Genomic DNA, 13,780 nt, shown 5'->3' on the forward strand with positions numbered 1-13,780 from the left:
TGCTTCTGGTGGCTGCAGCTTTACTTTTTACAGATTCCAAAAGGCTGCTACTAGTGAGAAGAGAGGACAGGTATAGGCCCCTTTTCCTGCACGCTGGTCACATCGTACAGGGCTGGAAGGGAAGATACTGCACTCCCTTGGTTGCTGTAACTGATACAAACACAAGGTTTTAGACATCGCACCCGAGTTTAGAACAGGAAAGACAGGGCAAAGCCCTCACTACAGTGAGCACTGATGAAGGGGGGAGCTCTTTGCATGACTGACTTCGTACTCACAGGAAAAAAGTTAGTTTATTACAAATGTACTTACAAAAGCTTCTCAGAATTGCCAGGGTTGAGCACAGAAAACTTCTACAAGAGGCTTGTTTATAAATTTAATTCAAAGAGCTTGTTACCATTTATCATCACCACTCCTGAACCAAACACCAGTTAACAATCTTGCATGAATCAGTACAAGAGGGGACAACATTCAGCTATTTCACTTCATTTGTGACCATTTTATACACAAACATGTTATTTACAAAATTAATGTTGCTTGTATCATCATATTGTTACTTTCACACATATCAAGCTTTCAGAGATTCACTGCTTTCAGAAATGTTTAGAAAATTACTTGTTGCTTTCTGAACCTAAGCATTCTACAGCTGCTTCAAGTTAGACATTTAAATCATGTGTTCTCAGAAAAGACTCCTCCAGGGACTTTTTGGAGTCTGCCACTGCTCAGCTGTACAGTAACTCCTCTTTCAATAGGTATGTGGGCACTGCCAAGTATTAGCCAAGACCATGCCTAGTTTGCTCCAAGCAGAACCACAACGATCAGGAGCAGGGCATCACCACCTCCCTTCCCCCTCGGTGCCTGTTCCCTGAGGGATTTACTGTAACTGCACACAGAGGTAAGGGACATGGTCTTACCCCTCCTTATCTGGGGAAAAGTAATCTTCCGTTATTTTTCATAAGCAAAGAGTGCATTTCTAGAAATGACTGACTTCTTCATCTTAAAGAGCTGGCATGCACCTTAAACGTGTTACACCAATAGAAAAGACACTTTCTGTAAAAACGCAATGAGAAATAGATGCAAAGACTTTGCAGTTGGTAGATTATTGTTGCTTTCCTAACAGGAGATGCAAGAGTTTCCATCCATCACTCACTTTGACTGTCTGTTTACACAACTTACACAGGTAAGGTTTCAGCTCCAGAATTTACAGCGACCTCCTCTTGTATCTGATAATGGGGTTGTTAGGTGTGTGTATCATTGTTGTATAATTTATAGTTGGAAAATAGTCATTGATGAGATCAAATTCATACAAACGAAGCAAAGTAGACCAAATAGTCTTAATCTGAACATAAGCAAAGTTTTCTCCAATGCAGCGGTGGCGGCCTATAAGGAAAGCCATAAGAAGCAATTAGAATACTTAGTTACTAGATCACCTTTGAGAACAAGCTGCCTTTAAAAATTTTATGCAGACCGTAATTGCTGCTTTCCTTTCTAAACAAGGCGGGCTCTGATGCAGCACCCACACCGTTACTAACACCAAAGTCTTGTGTTTCTAAGCTGTCACTGCATAAAACAGACAAAGTAATTTGAATGAGATGATTGTGTTGTTCTGGCCTCACCAGAAAGTGTTAATTTATGTATCACCAAAGAAGCATTTACAACAGTGAGAAAAGATACCAACTATAACCGTATTGCAATGATGTTTTCAAACTGTTTGGGTAGTTATGACTCTAGGCAGATTTCTGCTCTGCCTTAAACCGATGTATTACCAGGGCTTTAGCTGCCCTTCAGAAGACTTGTGTCAAATACCACACATGCTGACCAAAAAAGCTGGTTTGATTGCTACGCTATCCAGCTACTACTAACGCACAGCTATGGACTGCATTCTTTCCACAGCACTTTCACACTAAGAAAACTTTCAGGCAGCAATAGAAAGAAAAAAATGCATCCCCAGGCGCTGGGGAGGGGGGAAGCGCTGTGCGAGACGACCAGCAGGAGCCACTTCAGTACACAATGGCCCAGGAAGGGGCTGTGCTTTCTTACCAGCGCCAAAGGGAACATAGGCAAATTTTTCTCCGCCGGCTGGGTTATCTTGGAGATACCGGTCAGGCTTGAACTCTAGAGCATCCTTCCAGGAGTCCCTGAGCCTGTGGTTAACGGTGGGCGACACACAGACCTGATGGCCGGGGGGAATATTATATCCAGCAACAGTCTGCAAGAGAAGAGACAAGACGCACCCCCCCTGGCATGTCACAAAAGTTCTCCATTTTTCGTTTGAAAGTATTACGTGAAGTGCTACATCCTGAGGCTTGAATTTCAAAAGAGATTTTTGGCTAAGCTCGCTTAAAAATAATGCAGCTTAATAGTTTATTGGTTTACATGTAAGGGGCACAACAGTCAAGTAGTTGCAGGAACCTTTCAGCTGCTTGAACAAGGCTGGCCATTCTACTGAAAGAGGTTTTTAAAAAAAGTTAATGAACTTCAAATTCATTGAAATCATTTGTCATGGGAGGGATATTAGTTTAAAGAATTGACTTATCTGACTTATTTGTACAAAAAGCAAGTTTTCTTTCAGATTTTCCTGGCCTGTACCATTATTAAGTGCAAGCCAATTTTTCCAAGATAGCTACTAAAAATACCTGCAAACAACACGCATCTCTAAATGGTAGCACCAGAAGAAGCTTAAGTGAGACTGTGAGCTACAAGAAAGGGTCGGTTTCGCTGAACAACACTGCACATGGATGTTACTGTGTCCCCCCAAAGCCTTCCCTTCTCCTGGCTGAACAACGCCTGTTCCCTCAGCGTCTCCTCACAGGACAGGTGGTGCACCCCCTGACTGTCTTGGTGGCCCTCTGCAAGCTCCACTTCATCAACATCTTGATTGCCAAGGGTCAGAGGGGTCCAAAACTGGATACAAATAACTCCAGGTGAGGGTAACCGCTACCAAGTTCAAGATGCTAATTGCTTTCCTCAGTCAACACCAGCTGCACTCCCACTGCTATCTACCCAGGCTGCCATTAGCTGTCATCCCTGCCAGCAAACACCGCTCGCTCCTGTTTTCCCTTCTGCCCCCAGGACAACCCCCCCGCCTTTTCCAGCTCCAACAAGTGAACTCACTTGGGGAGTTTTGGCCATTCTCATCATGGTCATTATAGGAGGTCGAAGCCTTAAAGTTTCTTTCAGGCAGCGGTCCAGCAAACTGAGATCCTTGAGCTGAAAGTGCAGAGAAAAATGTATGTCAAAACATAGCAAAGTTTATTCAACACAAACAAAATAGTATTTTATACCATTTAAAAACACATTTAGAAAAAAAAAAATATCAGAGTAAGCAGCTCATATTTACATGACCCACCCCGATAATTTCTTTTTGTTATATTTGATTCAATTAAGGAAATCTCTGAGCAGTGCAATCAAATACAACTAGTTCCTTACGGATCTGTCTCACAAGTGTTTTCTGATGCCTACTTACAAGGTCGCACTGCTGCATTCCTTTCCTCAATGTGAATGAGGATCTTCCTCCTCTACAGAACTATAATTTCTTAAAGAGACATAGTAGGAACTGTAATTTCTTTGATGAATACTGATTAAAAAAAAAAGTAGCAAGCTAAAAATTTACTTGGAGAAGAAGAGATGGAGGAACTGTATTAGATATATTGGCAAACAGTGTTGTTACAGTGACCCTGCTAGATTGTGATCCTAACACAAAGCATATGACTATATTTCACATTTGTTCATTTTCTGGGGGGTGGTTTTTTAGTTTTCAATAAGCATCTAAAAGTATAAAAATACGCAGCAGGAATAATGTAAAATACAAACCTGGTCGTAAGTTAATGGTGGCAAGTCATCCCCACAAACTGCTTTTTGTTCTGCGTAGCACTGTTCTTGTATCGATTTGTCTCTGGCGATGAAGAAGCCCAGCCAGGCGCTGGTGGTGGAGGAGGTGTGCTGTCCTGCCAGCAGCAACCCAATTAGCATCCCAGCTATTTCGTCATCAGTCAGCGGACGGCCATCCCTAGGGTGAAAGGTGTCACGTTAGAGCTTCATTTGATCAGCTTTCCAGTTACAGTGTTTACAATTTCTTCTAATGTACTTCTTTGTCCTTCTTCTCTTTTGTTGCCTACCCTAAATGGGGCAGCCAAAGATCTAGGGGTCGGGGGAAGGGAGAACAGAGGGAGAGAGGAGGCTCCAGGAGCCTTAAAGAAAATCATTACTGAAGAGCCAGCAAAGAAAGGAAGCAGCCTCGTGGCCACTAATGAAAAATCTCAGAAATCTGAATAACCATTTGCAAGTAGTTTTTAAGCTGTTTGTAAGAATACAGCTAGTACCAATTGACAGCAACAAAACCAATTCAGAACATAAGGGAACAGTTCTTACTTTTTGGTAAATAGCTTTAACTGCAGAGCTCAGAGCATTAAGCATCTATAAATGACAAGTCTTCAAACCCTTGGCTTACTTGTATGAAGCATCAAGTAGAGTTTGGAGCATGTCATCCTCCTTTTCCTCAGACTTTCGACGTTTCTGAATAACCTTGTAGAAAATATTCTTTATTTCCTTGTGTGCTCGATCTCGACGTCTGCAATTGAAAACACTTTGATTAGCAACTTTATATAAAGTAGCACATAAAATGCTTATGAGGATTTATTTGGTCATCTAGAATAGCTTTCAAACAAGAAATGGGGTGTGTGTGTGTGTGTGAAGAGCCCAAACAACAAAGTTGTTTACATAAAATACTTCAGCTGCTTCATCTGTTGTTTCTGGTACCTGAAGCTCGGTAGAGGCAGCCAACCTGGCAGAAGCCAAGCAGCGTGAGTAAAACCCCCATCCAAATCGGCGTACAGCTGAGCCACTTTCTCATTCAGCAAGCTTCTGATTTCTTTCCCATGTAAGCAATGACTCGCTGTCAAAATGATAAGCTCTGAAAGTGCTTCAAAGAGGTCTGAGGAAAGATTTCAAAAATATTACTGAAGATGCATTTCACGTGATATGTTATGTTTTAAAGTCATTGTTTATTTTGTAGAAAAGAAAAATAAGCAACTGGATATAGATGAGTAATTTTAAATAGAGTTTTAGATTGCTTTACTAGAAGAATGAAGCATCTAATTTTAAAGTTCTTTGTGTCTATCAGGTCTGTCTTCAAACAACTTTTTAAAATCATCATCCATTTCAACAACTTTTTTCTAAGGTATTTTTTTCTAGAAATTACTATGGGAGAGCTACTAATTCTTCCAGAGTAAGCCATGCAGCACAAACTCAATCCTTAATAAATACAAAAGAAGTCAAAAAAACCTTAGCCTTGAAAACCAAATCCATGGGAAACCAGTTAGTTTTGCTGGTCACTGAATTATTTATAAATAATAAAATGTATACATCTTAATATGATAATATATAATTTTATATTTAACTATATTACATAACTATATATTTAGAAATTATATACTTTATAATATACTATATTTTTAAATACAATTTATACTTATTATTGATTTTTTAAGTATGATACTGTGGTTTCAGCCTCGACAGACTTGACTTTCTTACTAGCAGCTGGTGAGTGCTACGTTTTGGATTTGAGATGAAAATGCCGTTGATGGCACACTGTGGTTTTGGCTGTTGCTAGCACTCAAGGCCTTTTCTGCTCCTCACACCACCGCCGCAGCCACTGGGCTGGGAGTGCGCAAGAAGCTGGGAGTCTTTATCTTAACCCATGAGTTTTCTCACATTTAGTCCTCCAGTTCTCTCCCCACCTCACTGAGGGGAGAGTCAGTGAGCAGCTGTGTGGTCCTAGTTGCTGGCTGGGGTTAAACCACAACATATATGAACATTGTATATTTATTTATTTTCTAAATACATATTTAAAAAAAATATTTCTGACACCGTTATGCCACTGTGGGCTTGCAACAATAATAATGGGCTATGTCTAGCAGGTTAGTTGGGAAAGACTGGTGGGAAATAAAATAATTCCACTTAGATCACTAACCCAACTGTATCAGCTTCAAGGATGCAGTTCTTCAGTGTAGAAGATCCCTGAGCTAAGATCTGACAGGCTTTGGGAAATCGGAGCAGGATCTTTTCCTAGGGACTAAGAGGTGGTTACACTGACCTGACTCATACAAAATGAGCACGACTCAGCCAAGCAACAGGTACGCTCACTATTAGCCAACTAAGAAAGCGAAAGTAAGATAGGCCTTTGCTTCTGACAATCACTTTCTGTGCAGATTTATTCTCCAATAGCCTTAAATTTGATTAAACAAAATCTACTTTGCACATGTCTTCTGATATTCCATACAGTACTACCTATGTCATTTTTCATTTTTTTAAATACTGCAGTAAATCATTTACAAAAACATACTGCATTGGCTTTCATTCCTTCCCAGAAAATCTGAGAAAAAAAAATGCATCTGATCTTGCTTACTTTTCTCTCCACTCTCTCCCCACCCTTTGAAATATTCCTTTGTTTCTCCTTCAATCACAGATACGTGCTGTTTAAACTGGGCAATATTTAGCCCAGTTTTGAGCATCTTCTTCTGTTCCAAAAACACCTAGAGGAGCCAAGACAGAAAAAGCAATCAGTACAAGGATCATCATATTAATGTAATTAACAAAGTACTATAATTTGTACTATAAGAACATACAGAAGTAAAAAGAAATTAGGATCACGGAGTATAACAGATACTCAAATTTAAACCGCAGCCACTGGGCTGGGAGTGCGCAAGAAGCTGGGAGTCTTTATCTTAACCCATGAGTTTTCTCACATTTAGTCCTCCAGTTCTCTCCCCACCTCACTGAGGGGAGAGTCAGTGAGCAGCTGTGTGGTCCTAGTTGCTGGCTGGGGTTAAACCACAACATATATGAACATTGTATATTTATTTATTTTCTAAATACATATTTAAAAAAAATATTTCTGACACCGTTATGCCACTGTGGGCTTGCAACAATAATAATGGGCTATGTCTAGCAGGTTAGTTGGGAAAGACTGGTGGGAAATAAAATAATTCCACTTAGATCACTAACCCAACTGTATCAGCTTCAAGGATGCAGTTCTTCAGTGTAGAAGATCCCTGAGCTAAGATCTGACAGGCTTTGGGAAATCGGAGCAGGATCTTTTCCTAGGGACTAAGAGGTGGTTACACTGACCTGACTCATACAAAATGAGCACGACTCAGCCAAGCAACAGGTACGCTCACTATTAGCCAACTAAGAAAGCGAAAGTAAGATAGGCCTTTGCTTCTGACAATCACTTTCTGTGCAGATTTATTCTCCAATAGCCTTAAATTTGATTAAACAAAATCTACTTTGCACATGTCTTCTGATATTCCATACAGTACTACCTATGTCATTTTTCATTTTTTTAAATACTGCAGTAAATCATTTACAAAAACATACTGCATTGGCTTTCATTCCTTCCCAGAAAATCTGAGAAAAAAAAATGCATCTGATCTTGCTTACTTTTCTCTCCACTCTCTCCCCACCCTTTGAAATATTCCTTTGTTTCTCCTTCAATCACAGATACGTGCTGTTTAAACTGGGCAATATTTAGCCCAGTTTTGAGCATCTTCTTCTGTTCCAAAAACACCTAGAGGAGCCAAGACAGAAAAAGCAATCAGTACAAGGATCATCATATTAATGTAATTAACAAAGTACTATAATTTGTACTATAAGAACATACAGAAGTAAAAAGAAATTAGGATCACGGAGTATAACAGATACTCAAATTTAAACAATAGATAATATTCCATTTTTCAACTTTGTGGTTCTTCAAGCAAAAGTTTAGTAACATCCAAGTAAAATATTAGCTCAAAGGAGCTGTAAGTCTCTCTTTTACAGTACCAAAACAAAAAATCATTTTAATATCTTTGTTAAACTTTATCCCTGAAGATACAAGAAGCATTCAAGATTGCAATATGGAATGCACTTGAGATACAGAATCACAAATGTAAATCAGACCTGTCCGTGCAAAGTCTGGATTCAGTCTGTGCTCCTTCTTACGTGGCCTCCTTGCTTTCTCTCCCCCAGAACGCCTGTCTTCTCTGACGCAGCGATACCTTAACTCTGGCCTAGACAGGCACCTTTCTTTTACAAAGCCCTCTGATCACTGCCCAGGAATCAAACTGCTTCCTAGGAAAATGGTGAGTTTCACATCCTTCTCACTTATTCTTGTATAGACTTTTCTTTGTATAGACTCCTAGCTAACAAACCTACTGGTAAAAAGTCCATTATTAGGTGAGAACTATTCAATAGATTGACGGGACATCTACTCAGAAAATTATTCAACGAATTTTTAAGTGCAAATCTACACTATACCATGAGCAACAGACCAAAAATTGCCTTCCCACCAAGGGCTCTGCATGTACTATAAAGTTATTCACAAAACAAAGGGCGTAAGAAGAAAGGTTACTTCTTAGAAACTTCAGAATGAGGAGGGGACTCCAGCAGTCTGTCAGAGGGTACACACGCTAGCGCATCTCCAGCTTGATGGAGACAGGAGTCTGTCCACCTCAAATGTGGCTTCTGCAGTTTAAGAGTCTGTTGTGCCAGACAACATGCACAAACAAGAAAGGAACCTACGCTCAGCTGGGAAACAATGCCACGTGACACGGCCACTGTGCTTCCAGACCCACACAGGCTGCATTCTGCAAACATACACAGACTGATTTTTACCTGAGCAAGACAAACCTTGTGGTGCTAATTATCAAATTAATACTCCTATATCTAGATTTGGCATGGCATAAATGAAAAATTTTCACACCCAAAAGCTCTCTCAGCAAGACCTAAAGTTGTTTGTAAGGCAAAAGTAAACTGCAGTGAGTGACATGCTAGAAGGGAAGGGAAAAGAGACTCACTCATTAGGTTTTCCTCTATGGTTGGATTAGATGCTTTCAAGGTCAAAAAATAGCATCCGCTGACAAATGGCCAGGTAGTAAAGTAACCTAAACATCTTCAGTCCCGATTATCCAACTGAGACAATTTAGCTGCAATATGCCTGAATTGTGTAATGAACAAAAGCTCAGGCAGGGCTGCCCACTCAGAATTTAAATCATGCTACTTCTCTACTCATATTTAAAATACATACCATATTAGGCACATCATAAGCAACTCCCTTGCCAAAAACTGGTGTCGTTAACCGAGAGTATACATCTTCTGCATTCAAATCTTCATTTTTACTGTTGAAGAGTAGAGCAGCAGCATCACTACCCAGTAGGTAAGTGAATGTCTTGCCAACCATAGTGAAACTGAACACAGGTCCATACTAACAGAAAAAAACAAACCAGGTTATTTTAAATAAGAACAACACAAATCATTAAATCTGCATCTCTTTATGCACGTGCTTCCATAAATCACTTACTCTCCTAAGAATTGTCTGGAGATTTAATACAGATACAAATATTTTAAGCCACATTTAAATTCTGTTCTCTATATACTTACTAGTGACATCTAATGATATAACATACACAAATGTTCTTGTACATTTTAAAAAAACATAAAAAAAAGATCAATTACACTACAAAAACTAACAGGGAGATTATAGCACATATAGCACAAATATGATTTCAAAGTTCAAAGGTCGTCTCCAGCAGACCTTCACAGACTAAATTTGGTTTTCTTAAAGTTAACCAAGGTAAGATTTAAGCTTAAGTTTTAGACAATGTGAAACGGATCATTAAAGGCTCTACTGCCTTAGGCCATGTCTTTGGGGCTGTTATGCTACAAAACCTACTAAGATTTTATACACCAGCCCTTTTAACATTGGAAAGGGCCTTAAAAGGCATCAAATTGCCTACGCAGGTGGTCAGCTACATTCCAGCCTGGTCACAGATTAGTAAAGAGTGAGATTAAAAATTCCCAATTAAGGCAAGAAATAACATCATGAAAATGGCTTTTAATTAACTTGTGATTCAGCTATGATCATTACCCAAATACACAGACACAGTTTTTAAAATATGAAACACAAGACATATCTCAGAAAACACTATTCCTCTAACAACGATGTACGTGAAGAGATCTGAAGAAACCAGAGCCAACTCTGCATACTACATTCCATATTCAAGACAGGAAATGAGAATTAACTTATTTTAAACAGGTTCTACAAAGATAACGTAACAGATACACAAAAATATTCTAGCATATGCTCAGCCAGTCATGTGGGAAAATATACCTTGTCATAAGCATTTTCCAAAAACTCAATTGGACTTTTTCCAAACGCGATTGCATGTCCAAGGAAAGGGACGCTTGATGAAATATAAGGTGGGTATTTCTGAGGAACAAAGGAAAAGTAAGTACTGACATTTCTTCAGAGAATAATAAAATCATGTCCATTTACATAAACACAGAGAGGCTTTATACATGTTTCATTTAAAGGTTTTTGTGAAAAGGCAAACATTTGACAACTGTTTACTTTCTTAGAGTAACAGTGAGCCACGTTTAAAAGAAGCAGAGATTAAAATAAAATTAATGCACTTAAGACTCTTGCTATCCCGCCTCTGAAAGCAAAGCAAAAAGATACTGCAGTCAGAAACAAAACGATTTGTTAAAGAATCCCCCAAAAGCATCAACCTCAGTTTGGCAACGAGTTTCATACGCCGGTAGGAGCTTTATTTTAAAGCTGCACTGACGAGACGGGGCCGGGCCCGGCCTTTGCTCCTACAAAACCTGAGCCCCTCCGCTCCCTGCGGGACCCCGTTCCCACCGGACACCGTTCCAGGGGAGGCTGCGGGGGACGCTCCCGCCCCGCCGGCGCTTCGCCGCCCGTTCCCGTGCGCTCCCCGCGAAGGGGGTCTCCAGGAGCTAGCCACTCCCCGGCCCAGTCGTACCCTGACGGGAGGTCGCCCGGATCTGCCGGCACTCGCCCCGCCGTGACCACCCCCTCGGCGGGAGGCTGGCGGAGCCCTCCGGGAGCCCTGCCCCGGCCCACCGCCTCTCCCCAGCCTAAGGCGCCGCGCCTCCCCCGCCCCCAGCGCCCACCTTTCGGTCGGACCCGACGTGGCGCCGGTAACCCAGCTGGAACAGGTAGCCGAGGCTCAGGGCGAAGGCGGAGGCGGCCAGCACCAGCGAGAGGGGGCTGCCGACGGCCACCCGCTCCAGCAGGGACCCGCCGACCTCCGTCAGGCTCAGCATCGCCTCAGCGCCCCACGGGCCGCCGCCAGTCGCGCGACTGCACGCGCCGCGCCGCACGGCACCGCACCGCGCGCCGGCCACGCCCACCGCCGCGCTGGGCCGATCTCTGCCCATGTGACGATTGCCGGCGCCTGAGCCAACCGGCGGCCGCCGCTCCGCGGGGTGACGTCGTCTGCCGGGTTGTGAGAGGCGCCATTGGACGGGCGCGGGGCGGTGGGCGGGACGGAGGCGGTGGTTGGCGGCGGGCGGGGAGGGGGCCTCGCGCGGGGGCGGTGTCGCCCTGAGGGCGGAGCGAGGAGCGGCGGCCGCTCGGGATCCCGAGCTCGGGGCTTCTCGGGCTGGCCCTGAGCAATGGGTTTACCTTGTTGCCTGCGAAGCCTAAAGGCTTTCCAGTGCGAAGGGATATTCATCGACGTTGTAGCGACTGGGAAGGAGCTCCTTAATACTTACAAGCTTGGACAGTCCTTCGGGGAGACACGGTCCCTGGTGGTGACTGACGTTCAGTACCCTTAGTTTATGAAGTAAGGATCTACCTGGTGGCAACAGAGCCGGTCTATTTCTTTCAGGTATCAGGATTTCCAGCTTAGATTACCTGTATTTGAATGCACTGGGTTTATTTCAGCAAATATTTAAATTTTGTTTTTCAAAGGCAAGCAGAAGCCCATGCCCTAGTCCCTTATCATTTAGTCTAAGGGTGAAATTCTCATGTTTTTCTTCAGGCAACATATATGTTGGTCCATTTTCATCACGTCCAGGATTCACCACTGATGGTGACAGGTCTGGTCTGGCACCTCCACTGACAGCTTCTGCAAGGACTGGGTTCAGTTCTCCAGTGCCCTTTTTGGCTGACACAAGCAGTGCCTGTTTTCTCACACCTTGAGACACTGTGGCAGCGTTCATCTCAGCTGAGGATTCACATTCATATCTTTTTTCAGGTAAATCGCTTCTTGATCTATTTTCAGCCACGTTATCACTTTGCTCATTGCCAGCTCCTATAGGAACTTCATGTGAAGTATCACTCAAACTTTTCAAAGTTAGGTCAGCTACTTTAGGATTCTCTGATGAATGTAATGGGTCTTTCCTAGCATCATTAATTGGAATCTCACAAAAGCTTTTGTTTAGTCCTTTCGTATTTAGATGCCTTGGAATTTAATCTTCATCTTTCTCCAGAGACACTGTTCCTTTTTCTGGGTTGCTAATTGATTCTTATCACTGTTTTTAAGAAATCAAACTGTAAGTCTGACACCTATGTGGAATAACATGTTTTAACATTGCTAGACTGAGCTAGCACTTGTAAGACATCTTGACAAAAACCTAGACTTCTTCCGCATTTGTGAAGTCTCCTACTTTTGTTGACCCTAAAAAAAGGGGGGACTATTTTACTGCTGTGCTTACCACTTCAATACCTTGTTTTTTCAGAAAATAGACTACAGATCACAAAACATATATCAGAGATGTGCGATTTCTTTCTTGACAAGAGGTTGCTCAGCAGATGTTCCACAGTTCTCTGGAGCTCTGTTTGTACATTCTTCCTGCTTTAAACTTCTAATTTACTACATTAAACCTTTGTTTACGATATATCATCATAAACAGTATTTTCACAGCTTCACTTGACAAACCAAAGGCATTACTTGGTCTTTTCCTCTCACCTTACAGGCAGATTTACACCGTCTCACTTTTTAAGTCTTTAAACATGAGTCCCTCAAATAGATCAACATTTTTTCCTAGTTCCTTTAATGTAAGTCTTTCTGCTGATGGGGTAAAGTTGTACAAAATTAATATAATATCCTGATCTCGAATTAACAAAAAACCTTAAAGGTCAAGTGGGACCTTTGCAAACCACATACATTGTTTCTGTTGAGCCTGTGCCTGTGTTTTCACAGTAACAGTCTATTTTCTGCAGCAGATCTGGCTGGCAACACAATGGCTAACCTCAGATCCTGCAGGTTTTGCTTCACCGTCGCAAAAGGCACCCAGTTCTAGGTGGGTTCACTCCTCACCCAAAGCAAGGTCTGCACTTCAAGATAGACTGTCCTCAGGTCAGTGTGCTAGGCTAACAATTAATTAATCCACTTGATAGAATTGTGCCTTTTTCAAAGTTTTAAGTTTTCAGTAGTTATTTTGCCTTGTGCTGCCTGGCTGGAGTTTTCTACTCTCAAATATTGGCTTTTTAAAAAGTGCCTGTTGGCTAAAGCTACAGGAGTTGAGCTGAGTGTCTCCTGGTTACAAAGGGATAATTTTCAGACTTGCCATTCCTGCAGCTTGTTTTCTTTTGGTTTTGTGGGATTTTTTTTTGTTTGGTGCAGGTAGGAGAGTCGTTACTAGTGGTCTCTAGAGTATGAGACTTTTCTCTGTTCCGATTTTTCATTTCCCCACTTTAGATGAAAGAATTGTACTCACCTTCCTTGTCACAGCAACACAACGGAAACGCTGATGTGCCCAGGTGCCAGCAGCCTGCCAGGAAACCGGACTTCTCGCTGCTGAGCGGCTCCACTGACACAACATCTGCAAGCTTCTGGTTTCCCAGGACTAACAGGTTTCAGTTTTCCTGATGTGGTTCCGAGGTGCACTGCCTTAGTTTGTAGTCACTGTAGGACCTCCCTTAAATCCTCTCTGATGATCTTCCCACACACCTTGCAAAGATGAGCCTGGTACAAAATTTGCACATAACACCTCC

General features: G+C 42.1%; 1 protein-coding gene and 1 long non-coding RNA gene across 3 annotated transcripts; one reads left to right on the forward strand and one right to left on the reverse strand.

The window, feature by feature from the left end:
• Positions 1 to 271: 271 nt before the first annotated feature.
• Positions 272 to 11,183, reverse strand: LOC106886953 (lanosterol 14-alpha demethylase). The gene is made up of 10 exons (XM_014940254.1): positions 10,951 to 11,183; positions 10,145 to 10,243; positions 9,062 to 9,238; positions 7,438 to 7,564; positions 4,756 to 4,930; positions 4,448 to 4,567; positions 3,811 to 4,006; positions 3,112 to 3,207; positions 2,038 to 2,206; positions 272 to 1,377 (listed from the first exon to the last, which is right to left on the reverse strand). The coding sequence occupies exons 1-10, from the start codon at positions 11,101 to 11,103 to the stop codon at positions 1,199 to 1,201; spliced, it is 1,491 nt and encodes a 496-aa protein (XP_014795740.1). The 5' UTR covers positions 11,104 to 11,183; the 3' UTR covers positions 272 to 1,198.
• A 148-nt stretch (positions 11,184 to 11,331) lies between these two features.
• LOC106886954 lies at positions 11,332 to 13,725 on the forward strand. Of its 2 annotated transcripts, XR_001411768.1 has the most exons (4): positions 11,332 to 11,669; positions 11,823 to 12,038; positions 13,010 to 13,142; positions 13,485 to 13,725. It is a non-coding gene; the product is annotated as an uncharacterized LOC106886954 (long non-coding RNA). The 2 variants fall into 2 exon arrangements; XR_001411767.1 differs by lacking the exon at positions 13,010 to 13,142.
• Positions 13,726 to 13,780: the final 55 nt, after the last annotated feature.

This window comes from Calidris pugnax, unplaced genomic scaffold (genome assembly GCF_001431845.1).
Source record: "Calidris pugnax isolate Ruff unplaced genomic scaffold, ASM143184v1 scaffold76, whole genome shotgun sequence".
NCBI lineage: Eukaryota > Metazoa > Chordata > Aves > Charadriiformes > Scolopacidae > Calidris > Calidris pugnax.